The sequence below is a fragment of the Verticillium dahliae genome, genomic scaffold, assembly GCF_000150675.1.
Source record: "Verticillium dahliae VdLs.17 supercont1.4 genomic scaffold, whole genome shotgun sequence".
Lineage (NCBI taxonomy): Eukaryota > Fungi > Ascomycota > Sordariomycetes > Glomerellales > Plectosphaerellaceae > Verticillium > Verticillium dahliae.
The window spans coordinates 648,940-674,671 of record NW_009276925.1 but is presented as its reverse complement, the minus strand read 5'-3'; the positions used below and the strand labels follow the sequence as shown (position 1 = coordinate 674,671).

The 25,732-nt window shown below is 59.0% G+C and overlaps 10 protein-coding genes across 10 annotated transcripts in view; 5 read left to right on the top strand and 5 right to left on the bottom strand.

Annotated features, from left to right (window-relative positions):
• Positions 1–467, bottom strand: part of VDAG_02561 (choline/ethanolaminephosphotransferase) — a gene marked incomplete at both ends in the record, with an annotated part of 1,421 nt that extends 954 nt beyond the window's left edge. The window contains 2 exons of the mRNA XM_009653214.1: positions 3–95; positions 160–467. Of these exons, the coding sequence (XP_009651509.1) occupies positions 3–95; positions 160–467 (401 nt within the window). The remainder of the gene's footprint in view (positions 1–2; positions 96–159) is intronic.
• Positions 468–1,316: 849 nt separating this feature from the next.
• On the bottom strand, positions 1,317–4,330 carry VDAG_02560 (coatomer subunit gamma-2; the record flags this gene model as incomplete). The annotated part of the gene is made up of 5 exons (XM_009653213.1): positions 1,317–1,549; positions 1,608–2,426; positions 2,477–3,791; positions 3,864–4,174; positions 4,255–4,330. The coding sequence occupies 5 exons, from the start codon at positions 4,328–4,330 to the stop codon at positions 1,317–1,319; spliced, it is 2,754 nt and encodes a 917-aa protein (XP_009651508.1).
• Positions 4,331–7,327: 2,997 nt separating this feature from the next.
• VDAG_02559 (elongation factor 1-alpha) lies at positions 7,328–9,397 on the top strand (the record flags this gene model as incomplete). Its single annotated transcript, XM_009653212.1, has 5 exons — positions 7,328–7,439; positions 7,732–7,793; positions 7,964–8,099; positions 8,223–9,298; positions 9,362–9,397. 5 exons carry the CDS (start codon positions 7,328–7,330, stop codon positions 9,395–9,397), a joined length of 1,422 nt encoding a protein of 473 aa, XP_009651507.1.
• A 1,302-nt stretch (positions 9,398–10,699) lies between these two features.
• On the bottom strand, positions 10,700–13,842 carry VDAG_02558 (uncharacterized protein; the record flags this gene model as incomplete). Its single annotated transcript, XM_009653211.1, has 3 exons — positions 10,700–12,256; positions 12,344–12,630; positions 12,693–13,842. The coding sequence occupies 3 exons, from the start codon at positions 13,840–13,842 to the stop codon at positions 10,700–10,702; spliced, it is 2,994 nt and encodes a 997-aa protein (XP_009651506.1).
• A 512-nt stretch (positions 13,843–14,354) lies between these two features.
• On the top strand, positions 14,355–15,486 carry VDAG_02557 (uncharacterized protein; the record flags this gene model as incomplete). The annotated part of the gene is made up of 3 exons (XM_009653210.1): positions 14,355–14,384; positions 14,437–14,827; positions 14,885–15,486. 3 exons carry the CDS (start codon positions 14,355–14,357, stop codon positions 15,484–15,486), a joined length of 1,023 nt encoding a protein of 340 aa, XP_009651505.1.
• Positions 15,487–15,716: 230 nt separating this feature from the next.
• VDAG_02556 (splicing factor 3B subunit 5) lies at positions 15,717–16,190 on the bottom strand (the record flags this gene model as incomplete). The annotated part of the gene is made up of 3 exons (XM_009653209.1): positions 15,717–15,764; positions 15,834–16,040; positions 16,092–16,190. The coding sequence occupies 3 exons, from the start codon at positions 16,188–16,190 to the stop codon at positions 15,717–15,719; spliced, it is 354 nt and encodes a 117-aa protein (XP_009651504.1).
• Positions 16,191–16,570: 380 nt separating this feature from the next.
• On the top strand, positions 16,571–17,005 carry VDAG_02555 (uncharacterized protein; the record flags this gene model as incomplete). Its single annotated transcript, XM_009653208.1, has 1 exon — positions 16,571–17,005. The coding sequence occupies one exon, from the start codon at positions 16,571–16,573 to the stop codon at positions 17,003–17,005; it is 435 nt and encodes a 144-aa protein (XP_009651503.1).
• A 2,083-nt stretch (positions 17,006–19,088) lies between these two features.
• On the bottom strand, positions 19,089–21,688 carry VDAG_02554 (uncharacterized protein; the record flags this gene model as incomplete). Its single annotated transcript, XM_009653207.1, has 10 exons — positions 19,089–19,203; positions 19,416–19,712; positions 19,893–20,028; positions 20,101–20,225; positions 20,276–20,358; positions 20,411–20,474; positions 20,537–20,567; positions 20,664–20,872; positions 20,946–21,122; positions 21,531–21,688. The coding sequence occupies 10 exons, from the start codon at positions 21,686–21,688 to the stop codon at positions 19,089–19,091; spliced, it is 1,395 nt and encodes a 464-aa protein (XP_009651502.1).
• A 450-nt stretch (positions 21,689–22,138) lies between these two features.
• VDAG_02553 (acetamidase) lies at positions 22,139–24,141 on the top strand (the record flags this gene model as incomplete). The annotated part of the gene is made up of 5 exons (XM_009653206.1): positions 22,139–22,405; positions 22,468–23,328; positions 23,410–23,698; positions 23,773–23,907; positions 24,011–24,141. 5 exons carry the CDS (start codon positions 22,139–22,141, stop codon positions 24,139–24,141), a joined length of 1,683 nt encoding a protein of 560 aa, XP_009651501.1.
• A 418-nt stretch (positions 24,142–24,559) lies between these two features.
• Positions 24,560–25,459, top strand: VDAG_02552 (uncharacterized protein; the record flags this gene model as incomplete). Its single annotated transcript, XM_009653205.1, has 1 exon — positions 24,560–25,459. The coding sequence occupies one exon, from the start codon at positions 24,560–24,562 to the stop codon at positions 25,457–25,459; it is 900 nt and encodes a 299-aa protein (XP_009651500.1).
• Positions 25,460–25,732: the final 273 nt, after the last annotated feature.

The window sequence follows — 25,732 nt, the reverse complement described above, 5'->3', positions numbered from 1 at the left end:
ACCCAGCAAAGATGAGGGCGCCGAGCGACGTGTTGAGAGCATCGACGCCGTGGTCGAAGAGCTCGCCGAGAGGGCCGCTCTGTCTGGTGCGGCGCCTGGTGTGTCCATGTGTCAGTGGGTCTCCTCCTCGGGCCTATGCAGAGGAGGCGGCACACTTACGCCTGCGATCCGTCGACGGCATCAAACGTCTGGTACAGGAACAGGCCCGCAGCCCACGAGTAGTACACCCACGAAGGGCAGTCCTGGTCGAGCGTGGGGTTGTACCACAGCAGCGTCAGGATGTTGGCGATGATGAAGCTGAAGCCCGACAGCGTGATGAGGTTGGGCGCCATGCTCATGGGGAAGAGCTTGATGACAAAGTGGGTGTAAAAGGGCTTGAGGATGTACTTGGACGTCAACGACTGGTCGACCGACGCATACTTGTACTCCTTGAGGTTCGGCAGGAACTCCTGGCGAACGTAGACCATCTTGTCGGCTTGGCTGCCCGGGGCAGACTGATGGATGCGGTTCTGAGTTCTCGACAGCTGTAAGGGGGGGGTGTTCGAGGTGCGCGACCTGGCGAGACAGTCTGCAGCGAGACAAGACATTAGCAGAGAAAAGAAACAAGAGGGTTGAATGCGAGAGCTTCGGGGCCATACTCACGACGTGTTGGCAGACGCAGTTTGCAGCGTGGGCTGGACCGAGGGGGGAGAGGTTGGGTTGGTTGACGAGAGAGGTGGTGGTGGTGGGCTCCTTTTGACATGTGTATGTTGGCGTGTCCTGTCGCGCGTGCATTTTTCTTGGACAAGGCCCTGGGGCAGGGGCACCCAGCGGAAGCCGCAGCCACTGACAGTCGACGTCATGTCCCGGTCCGGGCTTGGCGTCACCCCACACAACCCTCTTGTCGTACTTGTTCGAGAACGACAACAGGTCACAGCATGGGGCATGGGACACTGGGATTGGGATTGGGATTGGGATTGGGACTGGGACTGGGACTGGGACTGGGACTGGGACTGGGACTGGACACTGGGACACCACCGTGGAGCCAAGACTCTCGGTCACGGTGACGCATCACAAGATCGAAACGAGACGGACAACGGCTTCCCTGCGCGAAAAGACGCTCATGACAGCTTCGTTCTTCACTCCAACACAACCACCTCCATCACGACGCTTTTCCCAGACCACCCTTTTGATACCGAGGGTCAACCTGCTTCTGGTACGCATCGCCGCCACCTGGATTCGTCTGGCTCCCTCTTCGACGCCCTGCAGCGCGCGATCCCCTACACGCCCACGCTCTCCTGCACGCCCACGCTCTCCTACACGCCAGCCGAAGCCCCTCACGCGACAGAGGCAATCACCAGCGCCGCCACGCCCTCCTCCTCGCTGCGCACCGTAATCTTCGTCGTCACACCAGACTTGGACGAGTACGCCATCCTCACGTTCGCCACCACCTTGCCGCCCGCAATCGTCTTGCCAAACAGCTTCAGCGTGTGCGTCGTCTGGTTGACCGGCACGTCCGTGCCGTCCAGTGGCTGTAGAGACAGCGTCTTGGCCAGCTGGTCCGTCGCGTCTGCAGTCTGTCAGCATCTTGTCCATCGTCACACGCCGTCGAGGCGCCAGCAACATACCCGCGATGCTCTTCATGCCGCTCAGTTGCAGCGTCTCCTCCGCCTCCTCGCCCGCCGCGCCCACCTGCTCCCAGATGTGGTTGAAGTTGCCGGCAAAGGCGGGCACGACGTAGTCGCTGCCCGCGAGGTCAAATTCCGACACCTCGTACTCGTCATCGTAGCCCGTCTCCTCCGGCTCGTTCGTCGTCGGGTCAATCTCCTTGCTCGTGAACTTGAGAATGTTGGAGAAGCTGCTGACGGGCAGCGAGCCCTCGCCGTTGACCTTCTGGAAGGCTACGTACACCTTGCCCGGCTCGTCCGTGGCGAGGCTCTCGGCCTGGATGATGAACACCTCCTCGAGCTCCTCCTCCTCGGCCGGCGTCGCCACGACCGACACGTTCTCGAGCACCGTCGCCGGCAGCGTGTTCTTGACCTCGTACTGCAGGACAATGTGCTCCTTGAAAATGTGCTTGACCACCGTGACGACGTACTCCGTCTCGGCCTCGGTGAGCTCAATGACAGGCGATGACTTGAGCACGCTGCCAAACTCCTTCATCTCGGGGATCTCCATGAGCTCCTGCGCGTACCGCTGCGCGGCCGCCGAGGCAGACGCAGCCGCCTCGGCGCCCGATGCCGCGCTCTTGGTGGGGCCGACCTTGGGAGGCTTGAGCGAGGGGGCCGTCGCCGTGAGCTTCTTGGTCCTGTCCTCGGCGTCGGCCTGCTCCCTGGTGACGACGGGAATCTTCGAAATGTCGAAGGGGTCGTCAAAGGTCGACCTGTCGTCGGACGTGACGTACATGACGAGCTGGTGCTCAAAGTACGGCAGGGAGAACATGCTGTCTGTGACTTGTTAGTCTGTGGTTCCACCTCGTTACCAGCGTCTGGCTTACCGTTCTTGACAAACTGCGTCGCGAGCTCGTCGTCCTCGTGCATGAGACTGAGGTTGAGAGCAGCACGATCTCTGACTTCGTCGTCCACATCGTCCAGACACCTCGTGAGCAGCACGTCGACGCTGCGCTTGACCTCGGGGTCCTTCTGTCCGACGCCAAACTTGGCGAGGGCCGTGACGGCGGCGGCGCGCACAATGGCGTTCTCGAGAACGACACGGTTGTAGATGTAGCGAATGTACTTTGTCGGTTGGGACGTCTTGGGACCTTCGAGACCGAGCAGGTGCAGGATGCGGACGGCCAGCTTGGTGAACTCGCAGTCCTCGATGAATTCGCAGAGGTGGGCCAGCGCATCCTCCTTTGATTCCGGCACAAACTTGATGAGGTCAAACATGCTCTCGACGACGGCGCGCTTGAACTCGTAGCCGCCCTCGTCGCGAAGAATGCCGCTGAGGAAGGCAAGCATGCCGGCCTGTTTGCTGGGGAACTTGAGGCAGAGCGTACGGATGGCCTCGACAATGGTGATCTTGAACTCGTCCGTAATCTCCGACATGAAGCTCGAGATGTGCTTCATGAGGCGATCCACGCTGGCCTCGTTTCCAGTCTTGAGCAGGGTCGTGATCGCAAAGGTGGCGATCGAGCGGTTGCTGTTGGAGATGAGCAGCTCAATGTCGGGGTTGCACACGTTGACAGCGTTGGGCTTGAACGAGGCAAAGTTGTGGAGGATGCGGAGCGCGGCGAACTTGGTGACGGCGCGGGGCGAGGTGAGGAACAGCTGGAGGACGTGGACGGCCTGGGAGACCTCGGCGTCGGTCACATCCCGCATGTCGCAGATGGCCTTGGCGGCCTCGAAGTTGACCATCTCACTCTTGTGGCGCAGCCATCCGTCGAGGAGCTGCATCATGGGCTTGCGCAGAGACGCGTCCTCTTCAGCCAGCTGGGCAGCAAGACGGACCAGGAGGACAATGGCGGCCGAGCTCTTGACAGCGCCGGCGGCACCAAACTGCTGCACCATCTTGACGAGGGCCATGCGGTCGTGCATGCGCATCTGGTACAGGAGACCGATGGCATGGTATTGCGGCATGGTCGAGTTGTTGACGGGGAGCTGGTTATGGGAGGAGGAGAAGCCGAGGGAGAAGCCGCTGGACGACTTGGTCGTGGCAGCGGCCTCTTGCGTCTCGCTCTGCCAGCGGCGGACGACGTCCTTGGCGATCGGGAGGAGGTGATAGGAGGAAACGAGAGCGGCGGAGGCTACGGAGGGGTTCTTGTCGACAATGGCCGTCTTCATGACACGCTCGATGGACTGGACGGTCGTAGCCTGGGAAAGCACACGTTAGCTGGGAGCTCCCCACCGGCGCTCAACGTAGGGGCGGTTGCATCGAGTTCGTACATCGATGATGCGGCACAGAGCACGGATGGCGTTGGGGCGGAAAATGGCCTCGGTGCTGCCTCCGGTGTCCTTCATAATGGTGCTCGTCACCATGATAATGTCTTCGGCCGAGTTCGCCAGCTCCTTGATGACAAGGTGGACCATCTGTCGCAAGCTAGCATCTTTGTTCTGGAAGAGCTTCGAAATGCCAAAGAAGAGGGTCGTGGCTTCATTCGTCGGGAACTTCTCCCCCGTGTAGAGGAGGAGGGCAATCTTGGTGAGAAGGATTCGGCATCGTCGCGGCTGGATGGGGGAGCTGTTGAACAGTCGTGCTAAAGGCGGTATCAGCCAGACTGGCCCAGCTAGGGGCCCCAGGAGGAGGGGGACGAGGGGATGCCAATTGCGCGCTCACCTTCCTGGAAAACCTGGGTCCTGTCGACCTTGACCAGCCCAAGTTCGGCGTCTTCGTCCTTCTTGCCGTAGCTCATGGTGGGCGACAGGTTTGGCGAGGGCGAGTGGAAGGTCGTCGTTGATGGTCTGTCTGGACAGATCAGCTTCAGGGGATCCCGTCGATGATTTGGCGGGTGCGCGTTGGCCGTCACGTGATGGGAGGTGGGAGGTACGTGGCTTCTGGACCGCCAGCTGGCGCCACTTGGACACGGCCCAGGTCCTGTCACGAATGTTGAGATGGGCAACCCATTGTGGCCGCCAAAAAAAAGTGTCACAAAGCAGTGGATAGGACGATATGATTGGGAAGACCCGAAATAGTTTACTGAGTTAATCCCGAGTTTCTGCCACTCAAGAGACGTCGCGTGGCTCCAAGATCGCCAGCTGCCTTGTGTTACTGACGCCTTGACGTTGAGATGAAGCAAGTTTTGGGTGATGGTGAGCTTCAGTAGCAGCCACGCTTTGTGGAGGTCATGGATAGGAATTTGAGTGTTTAAGCCACCGTTGAAGCATCCTCCAGAGGGCGAAGCTTGCAGACTAGCCACCGATCGAATAGACTGGTCCGACCGCTGAGGCGTGAATGCCTTGACACCGCGGCCCTCTACAACTGTCCAATTCGATGCTTCATCCAGGAACGCCTCAGAATGATCCTGGTCATGTCCAAAAGCGACGTCCTTGGCAAGAGCCTCCCTCGGCAGATCTGCCGCCCGCGCCAGACGGTGAATGGATCCCTTGAACGACTGCGACGAAGACAAACATGATGCCCCATCGTATATTGCATACTGCGACATGTGGCTGACGTGTGCGGGCCTCGTTCGTGCACAGTGGCAAGAACCTGAACCGCCAACCCGTGTGAATTCTCACAGTGAATGCTTGGCATGCGACCTGCGACATGTGTCCGGGGATCTGGACAGCGCCCGTCCCGACCAGGGTGGCCACCCCCCCCTGGCTCGCCCGACGACAACGAAAAGAGGGGGAGAGAGAGGAAAAAAAAAAGGCAGCGCTGTTTTCGGGATAAGGGAGGGGACCACGGTTCGTCACGCCAGCGGTTGTGCGACGGAGGCTTCGTTCCAGAATGGGAGGATGTGTTCGAATGAGGATCCTCCCTGTGGCGATGCAACGGCCAGACAAAACTCCTTTGGTGGCGACAACACGAGGTGCATGCGTTTCTTGGGTGCGATGATGGCTGAAGTTACCCCGCGGCTGCCCCGCCCCTCATCATCGCCATCATCGCGACAATTGTTCGCGCTGATCCGCCGTCGATGGAGGCACTTCCCGAGATTGCAATGCTGTGGAGCTTCTTGTTCATGGCAGGGACTCTTGCTCATGGTAGAGATGAGGAACATGCCGACTGCATTGAATGCAGTATGAGGCATCCTTTGGCCTCCCGGAACGCATCGCCCCTGCAACAAACGCAACGTGTGGTCGCAGTATCGAGACCATCCCGCACTCTCACAGAGCCAGCTCGTTCAGCATTCATTTCGCTTCCAGGCAGTGATGCGTCGCGCGTTGCGACCACTTGTTCGTTATCTCGGGCGCTTAGACGGAAAATGGAGCTGTCTGTTGTGGAGGGCGGCAAATGCAAGGGCTGACCAGGCCTCCCCCCCTCCATCTCCATCCTCCCTGCCCAACTCGGGGCGGCCTGGCCCAGCCGTGGTGCTTCCCAGCCCAACCATGGCCGTCGCAATGCGCCGGAACGGTCTGACTCACGCCAAGGCATCCATCCTCGCGACGCTCAGCGCTGGAGGAAGACGAGAGCGTGATCGAAGAGAGTGAATGAAAGCTGTACGGAGTGGTGGCCGGATGACGTGGGTTTGTCCTAGGCCATCGCACACAGCAAGGGACTCGAGGGGGGATGCTCAATCGTGTTGATGAAACTCTCGACTCGTGTTGCTTCATTCCTGACGACCTTGCTGGATGCGCTCCCGCTCCAGTCGACAAAGCCGAAGCCATTGCTCTGCCAACAACTTTGCGCACCCTGGTCGCCGCCACCGCCGCCAGAATAGACCACGCCACTCGGGTGGAGGAAGCACCCCCGGCAGCACAAAACCAGCGAACAAATCTTGTTGTCAGGGTGTGTGTGTGTCGCACAGGGCTATCGGCGTCGCCTCCCAGTACCCCACCAAAAAAACTAACGTAGATCGTCCGGGTTTGGGCTATGTGATGTCAGCGCCTGCGAAATTTATGTGGCATGCATGACCTGTCGTCGCCGTCTCCATCCAACATGATGATGCCGTCCCCTCCATGCAGTCGTCGAGAGAATGGCCGCCAGTAAATGTAAGCGCGCACAAGCACAATCGACGACAGCACAGCAGTGTACAGTGACTTGTGCTCCATGCTCCGTAGCCCAATGCTCCGTAGCCCAGAGCATGATGACACGCCCAAGACGTGATGATGTCTGGTGGGCGCGGGCTCGATGACAGTGAGGTAGGGCTCCCAAGGTATTACACATTTCCTCTGTGGGCATGGCATGAGGGCTCGACGGGCTCTGGTCTGTGTGTTGCATGGGCACCTTTGTACCTCGAGGGGGGGCGGCGGCGCGTGTCAGTCTGAATCTGGCTGGTGTCGGCTCGAAAAGGCGCTGGTGCTGGTGTGGATGGGAGGGCGAAACCCAAGTGTTGTTGGACGAGCTGCATGGTCAGACCCACACAAATTGTAAAACTCTTCACTAAACAAACCAGGCTTCTGCCCCTCTATCTGCCCCTCCTTTTTCTTTCTTATAATCCCCCTCCCACCCCTCCGCACACAACCTCTTCTTTCCTGTTTTCCCCCCTCGTCGGCATACCTTCAGGACAAGCTCCCTCTCTGCCAGCTAAGTAAGTGCCAGCAACTCGTCTTCAGCCCCAGACATTCTCATCATCTGAACCTGTTACGACAACCAAAGTCGTGGTTCTGCCTCTGTTGTGGCAACTACGCGCTTCCACCGGACGACGACGACGGCAATACTAGAGCCGGAGACAGACGACTAACGCGATATTCCTGCAGACTATCACACCCCAAAACCAACACATACCTCCTCAATCACACACATCGTCAAGATGGGCAAGGAAGAGAAGGCTCACATCAACGTCGTCGTCATCGGCCACGTCGACTCTGGCAAGTCGACCACCACCGGTCACTTGATCTACCAGTGCGGCGGTATCGACAAGCGTACGATTGAGAAGTTTGAGATAAGTGGAACCCCTGCTTGAATCTACACATAATTCCCTTTGATTCCAAGAAAATACCATGTTTTCATGGTTTCCGACGGGTTGGCGGTGATTTTGCGCAGTTTTCGGTCATGGCGGGGTGATTTTGCCCCACCTGGGGCCGAACTACCAACATTCACCGTCCGGCCCCACTTTCTCCACAACACCACAACTCCGTCCTCTCCATCACCACAATCTTGTTCAGTTTGCTCCATCTCACTTGTATGAACGCTCAGCTAACTCCCTCTTACAAGGAAGGTACGTTTTACAGATTGTTCAAACCCTGCTGCCAGTTGTTTCGGCTCTGCATGCCCCGGTCACGCGCCACACGCTATCCCCGGCTGATCTTATGGATCATCACCACCAACCTCATTGAGGACGGTTTGATTGTCCATGACGATCAGCCATTGTCTCCCCCTTGTTCCCCTTTGATTCCATTCTTTTATGCTCTCTCCGTTGTCCCGGGACCCCACTAACACCCACAAGGCCGCCGAACTTGGCAAGGGTTCCTTCAAGTATGCCTGGGTTCTTGACAAGCTCAAGGCCGAGCGTGAGCGTGGCATCACCATTGATATCGCACTGTGGAAGTTTGAAACACCGAAATACATGGTGACAGTCATTGGTGAGTTCAAGAAACAAATTCTGGTGATTTGGGAGAATTCTGAAGTCTTGGTGTTGAGAAATCAACATTTGAGCTCAGAGGGCCCAACCCGCGATCAGCCAACCAGAGACTGACGCTAGACAGACGCCCCCGGCCACCGTGACTTCATCAAGAACATGATTACTGGCACTTCCCAGGCCGATTGCGCCATTCTCATCATTGCCGCCGGCACTGGTGAGTTCGAGGCTGGTATCTCCAAGGATGGCCAGACTCGTGAGCACGCTCTGCTCGCCTACACCCTCGGTGTCAAGCAGCTCATCGTCGCCATCAACAAGATGGACACCACCAAGTGGTCCGAGGAGCGTTTCACTGAGATCATCAAGGAGACCACCAACTTCATCAAGAAGGTCGGCTACAACCCCAAGACTGTCGCCTTCGTCCCCATCTCCGGCTTCAACGGCGACAACATGCTTCAGCCCTCCACCAACTGCCCCTGGTACAAGGGCTGGGAGAAGGAGGGCGCCAAGGGTGTCAAGTCCACCGGCAAGACCCTCCTCGAGGCCATTGACGCCATCGAGCAGCCCAAGCGTCCCACCGACAAGCCCCTGCGTCTTCCCCTTCAGGATGTCTACAAGATCGGCGGTATTGGAACTGTTCCCGTCGGCCGTATCGAGACTGGTGTCCTCAAGCCCGGCATGGTCGTCACCTTCGCTCCCGCCAACGTCACCACTGAAGTCAAGTCGGTCGAGATGCACCACGAGCAGCTCTCCGAGGGTCTCCCCGGTGACAACGTCGGCTTCAACGTGAAGAACGTGTCCGTCAAGGACATTCGTCGTGGCAACGTCGCCGGTGACTCCAAGAACGACCCCCCCCAGGGCGCCGCTTCTTTCACCGCCCAGGTCATCGTCCTCAACCACCCCGGTCAGGTCGGTGCCGGCTACGCCCCCGTCCTCGACTGCCACACCGCCCACATTGCCTGCAAGTTCGCCGAGCTTCTCGAGAAGATCGACCGCCGTACCGGCAAGTCCGTTGAGGCTTCCCCCAAGTTCATCAAGTCTGGTGACGCCGCCATCGTCAAGATGATTCCCTCCAAGCCCATGTGCGTCGAGGCCTTCACTGACTACCCTCCCCTGGGTCGTTTCGCCGTCCGTGACATGCGTCAGACCGTCGCTGTCGGTGTCATCAAGGCCGTCGAGAAGTCCACTGGCGCCGCTGGCAAGGTATGTTCTTTTACTGCTTCCCCTTCCTCGTCCATGCCTCTGCTCACACACTCTACCCTCCAGGTCACCAAGTCCGCTGCCAAGGCCGCCAAGAAATAAGCGGTCTTCCCATCGAAATCAAAATGATGGGTCGCAAGACGGCTTATGACGTTTGGACGATCGGAAGCGCTCACTTCTACGACTCTACGATTCTCCTTTGCTATGCGTGAGGACTCGGTTGTTTTTGGGGCACGTTATGAGAGGAAGGGATCAGTTTTTATTCTGCGTCGCCGGAATCTCTCATGAAAAGTGCTTTGGTACAACAAAATAGAGTCCCTAGAAGTGATTCCCCCCCATTGGTTCCTTTGTTGGTGATGTGTTCGATTGCCGAGTGACGTTGAAGCGTAGTGAGTGTGACGCTCCAGCGTGGTGTCCGAGCTGTCAATACAATTTGGTCCAAGTGGCACAGCTCATGCCGCGATCCTGGTGACTTGCAATATGGCAGTGGTTGCGTTTGGCGTGATGCCACCTGAGCTGCTCGATGCCACTCTCGACCTCACCGTCAATTTGACGGCAAGCACTCAGTGGCCTTCTTCCAGCGGTCACATGTCTACCTTTCCATTCTCCCCATCGTCATCCCTTGGAAGCACAATCTTCGAGGCCACGGCCGACCCAAGATTCGCCACACCTTGTTGTTGAAGTGAGACATCAGCGAAGAGTCGACCCAGTATGTCGAAACGAGAGAGCCGCCAGTGGCTGGCATGTGGGCTGCCTGTCGTGAAGGTGACCTTGAAAGCCACACCGATCCGAAATTGTGAGGGCGTCAGTCAGGATGCCTACCCCGACAGAAGGTAGCCCATCCGACGGGCCCTTCAGTCGTCGGGTCTGAGTGCAAGAGACTAATGATGACATTTCCCGAGGTACACAACCACGACATCCAAAGTCTTGCGTGGTACGAAAGGCAAAGGTACAGTAGGCGTGAAATGTCAATGTCGAATAAGGCGTTGGTCGTGAGACATCACGTAAAGCTGAAACCAAGATGACCAATTCACAGGCAAGGGGGGAAAAGGCCATAACCTCGGAGGTGAGCTCAATTTGAACCGTTCTCCCGTACTTTACACCAGCTCAAAACGAATAGAAATAACTTTGCTCTGAAAGTGTCACCGATGATTTGGTAAATAGAAGAATTCCAGAGCTTTCAATTCAGACATGATATAGGAGGAGGTTCCGAAGTTAAGAGTCTTCTGGATGATACTTGTGTTTGGCCAACTTGGAGCGCGGCTTCATCTGCCCCCTTGACAGTCTTCGCCATGTGCTCGTCGTCGTATGATGATATAATTACAGCGTGATGTACAGATGATACAGAAATCTATGAGTTACATAATGGTACAGTCTTGACTCGTCATCAGGTTCCCGATACTCCTACCGGGGAACATGCTCCCTGGCATGCTCCGTTTCGTGCGCCACCTGCCGCTCGCCGTCTTGCTGCCGCTCTCCCAGCGGCTCCTCCGCTTCATGGTCTGCAAGTCTCTCACCAAGAGTCGACTCCTCTGCGTCCTCTGAAACTCTCTCCTCCAAAACCGGCTGCTCTGCTTCGTGCTCCACAGGCCCGGTCAGAACCAGCTCGTCCCCAAGCCCCAGCTCCGTCTCGCCCACAGCCCGCCCCCCCTGCGCCCACGTCACAAGCTCCCCGTCAGCAAGCCGTCGCGCCAACCCAACATAGCGCGCCCTGTGCTCCGCCTCGTCGCCGCCCTTCCCAAGCAAGCCCATGTCGAGCGCCAGCTCAGCGCGCCGTCCGCCGTGCAGACCAGCCTCGACGCTGGCGTATCGGAGCTTGTGTCCCTCGTAGTCGAGCTCGACGGCGCGGCGCACCTCGAGGCCGAGAAACTCAAACGTCCTGCACCCGCTGCGGTGCGCAAACACGTCGTCCGCGGCCTTGGGCTTGCGGCCGGTGCGGCTGCTTGGGGCGTCGCGGCCCTCGGCAGACGACTGCGCGAGCGGCGCGAGCTGGTCCTCGGGGATGAACAGGCGTGGCGGCGTGCGGAGGTTGCCGGAGACGAGGTCGAGATGGGAGGCGTCGATGAAGGCGCGCAGCGCCGGCACGGCGTCGACATCAATGAGCGACGAGACGGACGTCGTGGCGAGGCGCAGGTCGACGGGGCGGTCTGGCAGGGGCACGTCGATGAGAGATTCGTTGGAGATGGCGCGGACGTGTTTCGTCGGGCTGGCGTCCCAGGTGAGGCGGCCATCGGCGGGGAGCTCGTCCGGCACGGCGACATGAATCTCGAGATGGGAGGCCGGAGCAGTGGATGCGTGGATCTGCGTCGCGCCGTCGGCGGGGTCGAAAAGGTATCGCGCGCCTGTCGAGGCTGGGCTCGTGGCGAAGCGGAGGATCATGGTGGTCGACGCAGGGGTCGCAGGCGCTAGATTGTTGAGAGCGGCGAGGCCGGCGGGGCTCGGCACGACGGCGGAGAAGATGCGCTGTCGGGACACGCCGTCCTTGGCGGGTGCAAGCACGGCCACTCCGTCATCCTGGGTCTGGAGGTTCTTGACGTCGAGCGTTCCGTTGTCGTGGTCGAAGAGGACATGGCCAAAGGTCGTCGAGACGTTCTGCTCAAAGGCACTCCATGGCGTGTTTGGGTCGCTGCTCGTCTCAGGCTCGGGCGTGGCGCGCTCGATCATGGTGGGCAGGCGATCGACCAGGGCCTGCGTGCTGACGAGGGCGTCGGCATCACGGGTCACCGGCAGGATCCAGCGCGACCAGTCGCCGAGTCTGTTCTTCCACGGCCATCGGTCCTCGGCGTTGGCCACGGGGTTCAGGACGCCGCTGGCGGAGATGAAGTCTTGGGCGAGGAGGGCGGTCGAGGGCGTCTGAGCGTGCGCCGTGTACAAGAGGCGCCAGAGAATGTGGCCCATGTGCTCGAGATGGTGTCCACCCAGCTCCAGATCGTTTTGTGACTTGATCCACTTGACGCGTACCTGAGGGCGTTAGCACGGGTGTCTATAGGGCAGAAGAGGCAGAGGCAGAGGCAGAGGCAGAGGCAGAGGCAGAAGAGGCGAACGCACCAGTCCAGAGTCCTCCAGCACGAGCGTCGTCTTGGTCAGGCGTCCCAGCTCGTGCAGAGTGTCCCTCAAGGTGGCACCGGCGTCCGTCTTGGCAGACCGGGGCGGGCACAGCACAAAGGATTCGGTCGAGACGGCCGCGACGAGGCCGTCGATGCTGTCAATGATGGCCTCGGCCGCCGCCCGTCTCGCGACGATGCGCAGCTGCGCCGAAGCGTCTCCAAAGGTCAGCGACTCGCCGGCCTGGAGGAGCTCGCGCCTCAGACGGCCGATGCGATCGAGACCCTCGTCTGTGAGTGTGTCGTTAGTCAGAGTGACGAGCGTCGTGTTTTTCTGGGGCAGGACAACTCACGGCCGGTGTGCAGAGCGGCAGCCACGGAGGGGTCCTTGAAGACGATGTCGACCTCGTTGAGAGCCTCGACGCGCTCCCATATGTCCAGCATCCACGTCGTCCGCATGAGCGTAAAGACGGCACGGGACTTGACCGAGGCGCCGGCGGGCAGCTGCAGGTCCTCGACAGGCCGCAGGGCATAGGGACGTGCCATCCAAGACCGGGGCGGCCGTACGTCCGCCGCCGACGAAGAGCCCCGTGCCAGCGGCGCCGTCCTCTTGTTGGCGCGCACGTAATGGGCCAGCTGGGCGCTGGTGAAGCCCTCGCAGAGCACGTCGTGCAGCGCCCAGAACTCGTTGGCCGACAGCAGGCGCGTCTGCGGGCGCAGCTCCTCCATGTTGGCGAGGGCCTCGTCCGGCGACGCCCTGTCCATGAGGGCGTCGACCCTGGCGCGCATGGCGGCGTCGGCCTCCTCTTCGGTCATTGCGGCCTCCTCGGCGGCCTCCTCGATGGCGCGCCGCGGCTTCGGTCGCAGGTTGTCCCGCATGACAATGGTGTGCGCCCTCTGGCCGAGAATCTCGACGTCCAGCGCCTCGGGCTGCAGCGTGACGCGGCGGTGGCCGATGCGTCCGTGATGGACCCTCTCCTTTGTTTCGCCTGGCTGCGGAGGCCGGCCGTCTGGCGCGGCGTCGACGTCTCGGGGTGTGTAGTTGGCAGAGGCGCCGCGCGCCGTGCGCCGTCTTGGTTCTCGGCGGCGGTCGGACTCTGGTTCGAGGTACTCTGGTTCGAGGTACTCTTCAGGCCCAGAGGGCTCAAGCTGGTCGAGCCATTCCAGCGAGTCGTCTTTCGAGGGGGGCCGCGTCACAGTGGTATTGGCGAGACTGTCTTGTGCGGCTTCGCTGTCGGCCTCGCTGTCAGCCTCGACGGTCCACGCCAAGGCATCGTCTTTGGAAGGAGGCCTCGCCGGTTTCGTCTTCTTCTCGAGAACGTCTTTGGCTGATTCGAGGCGCTCCCAGGGGGTTTCGGAACTGTAGAGACGCAGCTGGCGAGCTGAGGCGATGCGAAGGGGGTGGGCGCTGATTCTCGGCGGTGCCCTGGGCTGCGAGCCGGCGAGGCGCCTCAGTTGGCATGGAAGGCAGACACCGCGGGCCTTGGCGGCTCTGGAGATCATCGGGACTGTCTTGGTTGGTGTCTTCTTGTCCGTTGGGTCGAGCTCAGAGCTCAGGCTCAGGAGTCGAGGGTCAAGTCAAGCCTTGAGCTCCCGAAATTTTGCCCTGCCTTTGCCTGCCCAAGGCGGAAGAGAAATGGGAATCAACAGGAATTGCCAACGATGCCAGCAGAATTGCATAAGTGATGGGGGTTCAAGTCGGTTATTGTATTGGTTCAGTTATCTCAGCCGAAAAATGAGTATCTGGTAAACTTTCACTGCTACATGCCTTCACCAGGCGAATACCCTCATTGCATTGCATTATCAGCCTCGTACTCCCAGGAAGGGGCATGTGAGTGATAAGATAAGACTTTTGTTCGAGGCCCCACACCTCTCAACGCGCGACGCGGTCACTGTCGAGACGAGACGACGGGACGACGGGACGACGAGCATCATGATGCTGCTCCCTGACTGCTGATTGTCAAGGAACCATCTTCCTTCAATTTATCAAGCAGAGAGAAAGAAAAAAAAACACAATGCCGGCCGGCAGCAGGAGACGACGAGAGGTATGCCAATACCCCACCTCCCAGCAGCGGCCACACTGACCCAGACATACAGGTAGACGACGCCGATGACGACCAGCGACCGCGCCAGCGAAGGACGCGCGAGAGCTCCGCACAAGACGATGCAGACGCAGACCAAGACGCAGACCAAGACGCAGACCAAGATCCAGACGACGACGACGACGGCGCAGACGTCTCGCGCATCGACGCCGAACCCACGGCCGACCAGCAGCTCGCCAAGAAGCTGATCCGCTACGCCATGGCCTGCGACTACGCCCGCCAGCCCATCCGCCGAGACGGCATCAAGGAGCGGGTTCTCGGCGACCAGGGTAGGGCCTTTCGCCGCGTGTTCGACGCTGCTCAGGGGATGCTGCGCGACGTCTGGGGCATGGAGCTGCGCGAGCTGCCGATGCGGGAGAAGCACTCGCTCGAGGAGAAGCGCAGAGGTAGCTTTGTCTTGCCCTCTTCCTTTCCTTCTCTGTTTCCTCTGACTGACTCGCCAGCCATCAAATCACAATCCCAGGCCAAGACGAGCAGCGGCCTCTACGTCCTCTCGTCGACGCTGCCGCCCGCCTACCGCGCCCCCGCCATCCTGAGCCCGTCCAAGACGCCCGACGCCGACGCCGAGGCCGCCTACGTCGCCTTCTACACCCTCCTCACCACCATCATCCTGCTCAGCGGCGGCGAGCTCAGCGACGCCAAGCTGCGCCGCCACCTGCACCGCCTCAACGCCGAGGACAACGTCGGCACCGAGCCGACCGACGACGTGCTCAAGCGCATGCAGGCCCAGGGCTACCTCGTCAAGCTCGTGCAGCGCGACGTCGCGAGCCAGGCCCACGACGCCCTCGACAAGACGACCTGGTACGTCGGCCCGCGCGCCCACGAGGAGGTCGGGCCCCATGGCGCCAGCGGCCTCGTGCGGCGTGTCTGGGGCCCGCAGGAGGGCGGGCAGGCGGCGGACGAGCTCGAGAGGAAGATTCGCGCCAGCTTCCCTATCAAGGAGCCTGCTGCTGCTGCTGCTGCTGCTGCTGCCACGGGCGAGGGCGAGGGCGACGAGGGGACGCCGGCTGTGGACATGTCGGGGAACGGCGGGCGCTACGCATGATGACGACGACAAATAATCTGGTCCCTTTGCGGACATTCTCTGAGAAAGAATAACGTTGAATGAAGAATATGAAATGATTTCCCTGGCACCTAGTATCTATGCCCACATGCTACCCTGTACAGTGAGTCCCACGTTCTACAGTGACTTGGTGTTCGCCTCAACGCCATTCCGGTCTTCCTATGCACGCGATCCTTGTTCAGATGAACACCCCCCATCATCCCCTCCTCTGCCTACTCGTTGTCCCGCTGCGGCGGCGCACCGGCGGGCTGCAGCATTTTCTATCACAACCCAACGTCAGCCCCGCATCATCTGCCAAACCTCAAAGGCTTATCGTTTAAAAAACCTACTCGGATGAGGCGCGCCCGCACGAGATGCACGGGCTCGTTCTCGGCGAGCGCAATGTAGGCGAGCATGGGCGGGTGGCCGACGATGGAGGCGTACGTGTCGCGGTGGATGTTGGTCTTCCACTCCCAGCTCGTCGTGTCGGGGTGGCCGGTGCCGATGAACTTGGACTGGAGCCGCTCGAGCTCCTGCTGCGTGCGAAGCTTGTCGGCCTGTGCGTGTTAAGTTAGTGCAATCCGAGCAGGTTGTACGACGGGGTGTACAGTACCATTTTGAACAATTGTAACGAGCGTGCTGGATGGCGTTGACTGCCTGGCGACTGTTGGTTGATGTCGAGTCGTTCTGTTTGCGCCGGATCGCATGATTCGATATCGGCGATGAGATAGGTGCATGCTGGGGATGGGATGACAATGCATCTAAAGGAGGCTTGTGTGACATACATATATAGGGGTATGCATCTGGCAGTGACGCAGAAGTGAAGATTCAAGAGTACCTCGTTTTGACCATACATCCACACTTGAACCCTATTTCATATGCAATTATGATTTTCATTTCTCATGCAGAAAAGAGGAAGAGAACGCGCGAGACCACAACTCGCGAGACCACAACTCCAGTGATGCAGTCAGTCAGTAGGAGCTATATCGTAGCCTTGGGTACACTATGGTGTCTGTCCTAGCCCGATTCTCGTCCCCTTGCGTTCAGTGCCTTACTGTTCGATCATCGAACAGTACTACGATCAACCATGACCACCTGTGTGCGGAAGCCCTTTCGCTCTCTCACTTTTGGTTCATGCATCACGATGGGAGCCGGCGGCTTCGTGTACTCCATGAGCGATCACGTCGCCTTCAAATGCCCCTCGGCGTACGATGACCCCCACCCATCGCATAGTGAAGCCATGAGAAATCTCCTTGCCGCCGAGGATCTGGTTGCCACGCCGGAGGACCCTGGCCGTGACGAGATGCTCCTGGCCGACTGTCACCGTTTTCTCGACAAGGAGAAGCTCGAGACGGAGAAGCTCGAGACGGAGAAGCTCGAGACGGAGAAGCTCGAGACGGAGAAGCTCGAGACGGAGAAGCTCGAGACGGAGAAGCTCGAGACGGAGAAGCTCGAGACGGAGAAGCTCGAGACGGAGAAGCTCGAGACGGAGAAGCTCGAGACGGAGAAGGTGTTGAACTGATACCTCTGGGGTCCATCCCCCCAAGGGCCACACACGTTGACGGAGGATCAGATGAACTTGGGCCATGTTGTGCAACAAGTCAGTGACACCGGCAAGGGTGTCAACGAAGTTGTAGGCAAAGCTGCCGGTCATGATGAAGCCAACTGGTTCGGATGAAATTGGCCAGTGTTGGGAAGGTAAGGGGGGTGCAGCTCGTAGCTCAAGTACTGAACGACCCAGTGCTAATTGGGACATGACAAACCAGCTGATGTGTACGAAAAAGACGGGCCTCTCCTTCCGACCTGCTACCGAAGGGCTAGACTGTTGAGTCTTTGGCCTTCTTTCTATGATCTCCGTCTCTTCCATGGTGTACCGAGACATGGAGAGATCTTGAGGTAGGGAGCTCTGCGAGGTTGAAGAGCTTCCCTAGGCTTCGGGCCGTGACAGCCCGAACGCGACAGCTCTCGTTCCGCTTGCCTCGGGTCATCTTGACTGCGGAATCCCGGCGTACAAGTCTCGCCTTTCCGAAAGGGTGAGTGTCCCGCTGGGCATGTAGGGTGCTGGGCGAAGCCCTTGACTTGGATGTGCGTTGGGGCGTATTCAAGAGAGGCCTGGGCCAGTGCCCAGTCCGTTAGATGCTGCTCTTGGGTAGCGCCAAGTCTCTGGAACGGCTCTCTTGCTTTCTTCTAGGTATGACTCCTGCTCGTCGAGTAGAAAGAGTCAACTCCGGGACGACCCCTTGCTTTGAGACACTCCGGATGCTGGAGCCGCCATCCATGGCGTTAGGCGCGCTTTGCACGTCATTTCTAGTGGGCCTGTTCATTCTGCATCTGTTGACATGGTCGGCTAAGACTATACCTAAAGGGTGGGCAGGATATCGCGTGAAAACCGACGATTTCTGGTGTGTGTAAATTTCCCTTCTCAGCAGGGGCTGCAGCCGCAAACGCCCATCTGCAAACGCCTGTCTGCGCCCTGATCAGGGTCCAAACCATGGCTCTCAGTTCTGCTACCCAAGTACGCGTCCTTTCCAGGTCATTGTTCTCACCTTTCATAGACTCCCTCCTCATGGCTGACGTTACCTGCCTCGTTGACTTTTGGGCGCAGCCCTTACCGCGCTCTTGACGGGCTGGGCAATGGAAACAAGGCAGCTGGGCAGCCACTGGGGCTTCGAGGATGACCTTGCCGCACCGGCCGAAAGACTTCATAGTCCCCGCTGGCTTTTTTAGGGAATGGAAGTGATATTCATGTCGAACATCTCGTTATACTCCAACATCTTACTGTGTAGACTCCGTTCGCGTCTCTTGCGCCTGACTTTGAGTAGGGTATATAGTCTATCGCTATACGGCCTAAGGGTTACCTCGAGGTAAGGGAAGAGGCTATTCTTGTCAGAGCGTTGGATAGAGCACAGAGAAGAGGTCGTCCGCACGTGGTCCGCAGCTAGATAGAAGATGGGTAGCGGGTTGGAATACGTCTGAATTCTGGCCCTCCGCAGCTTGGAGGGCCCTCCGCGCCTCTATATATACAGTTCCCGTAGCCCTTGGCCCTTGACCAACCCCCCTGGCTGGCCCCTGCTTGGCGAATCCGCAGGGTCTCCTGACAACTTTGCCACAAGGCGTCTTGATCTCTATATCCTATGGATAGTACTCTTGATAGAGGCGTAGTATACTATTTCGCCGATCGGTAAAACGAGACACTATAAAATTAGCCATTCTAGCTCCATCGTCCAAGATGTTTCTGCAAGCCAGGCCCGTGAGCCCATGTCCTTGATCCTTCTCCATTACGTGAATGGCGCTTGGTAGTGGTTACAGGCAAGTGCCGTACGCATGCATCCAGGAAGAACGAAGCGGGAGAGCTCTCGAGAATTCGATAGAAGACTGGCCGACATGAACCTTTGTTCGATCACGTTCCTGGCAAAGTGAAAAGGTCGTCCGCTTGGTGTTCGCAGTGTGGTTGATCAGTCTCGAGTACTGGCGTATCTGAATCCCGCCCACTCGACCTCCATGTGACTCGAAGCCGCAGGTATTCTGCCCCCATTCACACCAAACTGACAGGAACCAGATAGATGGGCAAGAACTAAGCTGGCTAGACAGTTTCGCTTGGTAATTCATTCGCTCTCAGCTCGGACTCTCCGACATCTCAACCACCCCAAGTCCCAGCCCTGATCATGTGCAGCTAAAGGGAGTCCCAACACTGCCAGCCTCGTAGGCGTCAACAATGCTCTGTATCGTGGTCGTCGTGCCGCCGACCGTCATGAACAGCCCGACGATGACCGTGAACATGTAGAGATGGCAAACACCCCTCTTCTTCCAGCTCGTGCGTCGGAGCTCCCAGTCCATGTAAAGCCCCATCCAGGCCGGGATGACCAGCTGCTCGCAATGTCAGAAACCCACGCAGAAGACGATAGAGTGACATCGGCCTGACGAGAACGTACACACGTTGGCGCCAAGCAGAGGGCGCCATGCAATCCGATAAGGTAGCTGAAGAAGGGGACAGCCCCGGCGCAGATGAACGCGAGTGAGCTGATGCCGATCGTGGAACCCCTGCATCGGACATGTCAGCAAAGCTTCGGACACCGAGCTCGTCCCGGAACACGTAAAGCCATACATCCCAGTGAGTGAAACTGCGGTTCTGCAGATGCTCGGAGTGGCGGAGAATGCGGACGACTAACTGCCCACACCATTGGCGAGGCGACGCAGAGGCAGCCCGTGGGCCTGACTGACGGTCTTGGCTGCGAGGTGGACCCGGAGCGTGCAGGTCATGATGAAGCCCGGGATGGAAATGCCATGGGCAATCTTCACGAGCAGGCCTCCTGCACTGCCCAGCGCAGGGCTTGCCACGTATTTGCCGCAATAGCTGACGAGGAGGTTAGCCCGATACGCACCAGGGTAGGAGACAAGGAGCGGCGCACAGGTATACGACAAGTGACATTGTGACATGGCAGATGAAGAGCACAATCTGAGAAGAGAAGAGGGAATTTTTAAAAGCTCTAGGCGCTTTCATCTCCGCAATGACGGGCATGAACGTTGGTGTCGATGAGAAGGCCGCTACGTGAGCCGTGAGCATGCCGTGCAAGGTAACAGGCATGGTGCATGGTAACAGGCAGGGAGACGACTGACCGAATATATTGACCGCAGCCGTGAGCCCGGGTGCAACAGCTGGGGCACCGATAGTGACCACACCAATGTCAAACGGTCCCTCCTGCGGAGCCGCAGCAGGTCGGTCGACTTGCGTTACTCCGATACTGGACGCAAGGTCAGCGCAGCCCAGAGCACGTGCGTTCCCCAAACGTACACGATGATGAAGACGGCGGTAAAAAGAGAGGCGAAGCCGATCCAGGTAAAGATGGTGAGCCCTTCCCAGGGTCTGGATGCTTGCTAGAAGAGCAGTGCAAACGGCAGCAACCAGCGTCCACACGGTGTTACAGACGTTGCGACTGGAGAGGGCCTTGAACCCTTGCGCCAGGCCAACAAAACCCGCCCCCGATGCCAGCCTGTTTAGTATGAGACGTTGTAGTTCTGCATGACCAGCGAGAATGAGCAGTGGTTTACTTACGTCCAGGCTACAATGACAGAGCGCCAGCCACCTCGCGCAAGACAGGGCCGCCCACCATGCCGGCCGCGTCCGCAATGTTATGGATGCCGGCATATCGCATCCGGAAGACGTACATGATATAACGTACATGATATAAGCATAGTCTTGAACAGCACGTTAGTCTTTCCTCGCGTGAAGGGGTTTCGGGAACGGCAGCGAGCTATACATGTCGTCAGAGCCCCAAAGCCGAGGAGCACGAGCAGTCCCGGAACATAGCCCAGGACGCTGAACGTGGCAGGAATCGCCAGGACGCCCGTGGCAAAGCACAACGTGAGGAGTATAACGGCAGCAGGAATCCTATGCGTCATGTTAGGTCCGCTCCAGCGAGATGGACGATATCTGGCAGTAGCCATGGAGGAGAAGAGCGTACCATCCCAGGGCGCGGTACTCGCTCTGGTCAAACACCTCGCCGGGGTTCTCCACAGCGTAACTCTCGCCAAGCTTCTCCAGCTCGCTCGTGTCTTTCTGGTCAGGGTTGCCGACGGTGCCCTCCTTCAGAGATGCCATGGCGGCTGAGTAGCGGTGCAACTTGCGTTCCTCGCCCGAGCTCTTGATGTAAATATGGTCTGAAGAAACGTGCAGAAGTACGAAGGAGAAGTAGTGTCCACAAGAGTGAGTACATCGAGAGCGACAGAGGCCATTGTGGGCGTGGCCTCGCGAGGTTCATATATTGAACCCCCGGTGCCTGATAAGATGTTACCAACGATGGCCATCACGTACGCTTCCCCGGATCTTGGCATGTGACTCGCTGCTAGTCCGTGGGGCATCTCGATTCCATCGTCTCCAAGTGATCATCTTGAGTTGTGATCTAGCGCTAGTGGCTATTTTGACGGGGCTCTGTATCTGCAAGTAATCGGGATTCCCGCTTTGCTCCCAATAATTGGGTCCAGCGTATCTGCCGACGGCCTGCCAATATACCCCGCCGTTGGCTTCCATGTCTCCAACACTTATCTACCACCTGCTGCGCGAGGCCTCGAATTTGGACGCGTTGGTGGCTATGGAGCTGGAGGGGCTGGAAGTCTTGGAGATGGTAGCGATGTTGGAGGTGCCGGAGGCACTGGAGTTGGAGGCATTGGAGTTGGAGGCAATGATTCCCTCGCAGGCAAAAGACATTGTAACGCTTGGAATGGTGAGTTGGGGTCAACGGACCGGGATTGGGGCACGACAATTCCGTGTACACCATCCCATGTTGAGCCACCAATGATGCGTTCTCACCCACACGGTAGCACGACCCAGCCAGATTCAGCTGTCATTGGTGTCTACACACAGAGTCCGACGTGCGGGCACTGGGCCATCGGAGGCAGTCGTCCAGTCAGTCCACGACTGCAGTCGCTGTTATCGGGTATCACCAGAATGCTGGCTAGGAGCAACTCCTGCGGTGCTGACGCCAAGGCCCTTCCCCGCTTCGTGAGCTGACCTTCGTCTCGGTCACGAAGCTCCGGGTGCTTCGTCTCACACAATATTCCCCCCTTCAACAGCGTGCTACTTTAAAACGGCATCAAGCCAGCTGGGACTTCGCGGGTCACACTGCATCATTCATCTTACACCAGCCGGAATTGCAACATGGTAAACTGGCGAACGGCTGCGGCCGAGAAGCGACAGTCCGTGATCGATCTGATCCCCGCTCCCTGGGTGATCTCTGGTCCGCCTCCGCCTGATGCCCAGCGGGATATCACGGGCGATTACATCCGCCAATACCTGACGAAAGATGAGGTCGACATGACCGAGTCCGACGTGTCAACTATTCTGCGCCACGTTCGCGAGGGCCAGTGGAAAGCGCGCGACATGGCCGAGGCTTTCTGTCACCGAGCCGCGCTGGCCCATCAAATGGTACGTCATGGCCCCTTGACGCAGACTGGCCAAGTTGCTGAAATGTGTCGATTGCTTGTCAGACGAACTGCCTGCACGAGATATTCTTTGACGCGGCCCTGGACGAGGCGCAAAAGCTGGACGAGTACTTTGCGGCGACGGGCCAGCTCAAGGGACCTCTTCACGGTCTGCCGATCAGTCTCAAAGACCAATTCCATGTGCGGGGTGTGGAAACAACCATGGGCTACGTCGGATGGATCGGCACCTTTCAGGGACGAAAGGGCACCGGCAAGGAGAGGGTGTTCGAGAGCGAACTCGTGCGCGAGTTGCGACAGCTCGGCGCTGTTCTCTACTGCAAGACAAGCGTGCCCCACACGCTCATGTCGGGTGAAACGTTCAACAACATTGTAGGCTACGTGCCGAACCCGAAGAACAGACTGCTGACGGCAGGCGGTAGCTCTGGCGGAGAAGGCGCGCTGCTCGCGCTCCGGGGGAGCCCGCTCGGCGTCGGGACGGACATTGGAGGCAGCATCCGGTTTCCGTCTGGCTTCAACGGCCTGTACGGACTGAGACCGTCGAGCGGCAGGTTTCCGTACGAGGGCATGGCGAACAGCATGGACGGTCAGAGCTCTGTCCTGAGCGTGCTCGGGCCCATGGCCCACTCGGTCGAGGCGGTCAAGGTCTTCACGGAAGCCGTGCTCAGCCAGCAGCCGTGGCTGCATGATCCGTTGGTGGTGGAGCTTCCATGGCGGGCATCCCTGTTCCAGAACACGGTCGACAGTCCCAAGCCTCTTGTGTTTGGGATTCTTGCCTGTGATGGCTGCGTTTCCGTGCAGCCACCAGTCCAACGCGCGATGAAGAAGATGGCCGACACTCTCAAGTCGCTCGGCCACACCGTTGTGGCGTGGGAACCTCCGAGCCACGAACGCGCAATGGAAATAGCGGTACGTTCGTCCGTCCGTCCCGTGCCGGGCTTCGTCCGTCCGTCACGTGCCGGGCCTCGTCCGTGCTGACATGATGGCTAGACGCATGCGTATCTGCTCGACGGTGGGCGTGACGTGTTTCGTGCGTTTGCGCTGTCGAGGGAGCCCATGTCGAAACCGATTGTGCGGACGTATGGTCTGGCAGGATATGAGGAAAGCAGCGGCTCGGAAATAGCGGCTCTCCATGTGAAGAAGCGCACATACCAGAAGGAGTACATGGACTACTGGAACAGCACGTCGGCGCTCACCGACGCGCAGGAGGCTGTGACGGCGGTGATTGCTCCCATTGCGCCGTACGCGGTCCCTCAACAGGAGAAGTTTGGCTACTACGGTGAGGAAGATGGCCCGACCTCCGCCCCGTGCCACTCGTGTTCCTTGACTGACATTGCTGGGGCGGGGGGCCAGGATACGCGACGTTTGTCAATGTTCTCGACTACTCTGCCATAACAATGCCGACGACGACGTGCGACCGGGACGTCGATGTATTCGATGAGCACTACGTGCCGATGAACACCGTGGACGAAGAGGTGTGGAAGGATTGTTCGTCTCTGCCTCTCCCTCTCTCCCTCTCTCCCCAGGGTGGCGGTCAGCTCTCTGGCCGTCAGGGTGATCTGCTGAAAGGTCTGCTAATGATGGATGACAGATGATGCCGACGTGTACCACGGGGCGCCCGTAGGCCTGCAGTTGATCGGCAGGCGATTCGAGGAAGAGAAGATGCTCGGCCTGGCCACCGTGATTGCTCGCGCCTTGCAGAGCGAGAGTGGAAGCGAGTGAGAGCAGGTCAGTCGCTGCTGGACCATGGCGGCGGCAGGAGGAGAAGCTCTGGGCAGGGTGTCTGGTAATGTCAAGTAAGGTGTTTAGGTGGTAGCCAGGTAAATTGCGAACAATTGTAGTCTTGATACGGAATGGGACACCGTTTTTAACGGAGAACAACTCGTGACAACGGACGGTGGAGCCCACCGATCCGTCCAGCGCCGTGTAAAACCGAGAAGCCATCTCCGCCCCACACTCCGCCCCACACTCCATCATCACCTCACAGAGCGCAACGACCATTCCTCCATGCTTCCTCCATGCCTCCTCTGGCCAATGCATCACAACTGAAGCCATTCTCACCTCAAACAGATTCTCATCACCATCTCCACCATCTCCATCATCTCATCGCCACACAACCAGGGATTAAGGCTCATCCAGCATGGTCGAACCCTGGCTCCAGCTGCAAGCCCAGCACACCGCCCACGCCCAGACCGCCGCCGCCATCGAGTCGACGCGCAACGCCTGGTCCCAGCACCACGAGAACCATGATGCGCGCGTCCGCTACACGGCCACCTACGACGACCTTGTCGAGTCGCTGCGCAAACGCTACGCCGAGCCTGCGCCCGACTCATGGCTCGCCGCCTCGACCCCGTCCCAGGACCAGAACCAGAACCAGGACCAGAACCAGGACCAGGACCCAGACTCGTTCCCCGCGGCGCTCGACGCCCTCTTCGCCCGTCTCAAGGCCCGCGATGCCGAGGCCGCCGACATTGAGGCCATGATCGCCCGCGAAAAGGCCCGCTGGTACCGCCGCACCCTGCGCGACGCCGCCGCCGGCACCCAAGCCGAACGCCTCATGGGCCGCCAGGCGTATCTGTCCGCGCTCGAGGGCCACGCAGACGAGGGCCACGCCGCCAACGGCACCACCACGGAGGCCGGCGCTGCACCCACGAACAGCAGCAGCACCACCAGCACCACCACCACCAAAGCTGCCACCACCTACGACTGGGCCGCCGGCGCCCACGCCATCCACCGCGCCCTCACCTCGCAGGCCGCCACCGCCCCCTCCGTCGACGACGTCCTCGCCAAGCTCGCCACCGCCGGCCCCGACGCCGCCCCGCGCGCCGAGGCCTACATCGACCTCTTCCTTCGCGACCCAGCAACAGGCGCCCTGCCCGCCTCGTGCGCCGCCGCCGCCGCCAGCCTGCGCGCCGGCACGCCCCTCGACGTCGTCTTCGCGCGCCTCGCCGCCGACGCCGCCGCCAGTACCCGCACCGGAATCGCAGTTCCGTGTCCAAGGTTGACCAAACATGAGTATGTTCTCCGAGCTGCGCCGTGATTAGTACGTCCTATTGTGCAATAAGACTTTTCTTACAGATTGTTCTATTGCTGAAGGATTCAGCTCATTTGACGATCCCGGTATGCATCTCCTACATCTAATACAACGGTACTAGACTTCGATCTGCTTACTATTTTCTGCATACACATTATGACCACACTTATTTTTTCTATGTATGTCTACATTTTATTAGACGATATATCAGCTCGTATTAATATACATAGCATAGCGAACTACTCAGATATCATCTTACTTCATTTCTTCACGATAGTA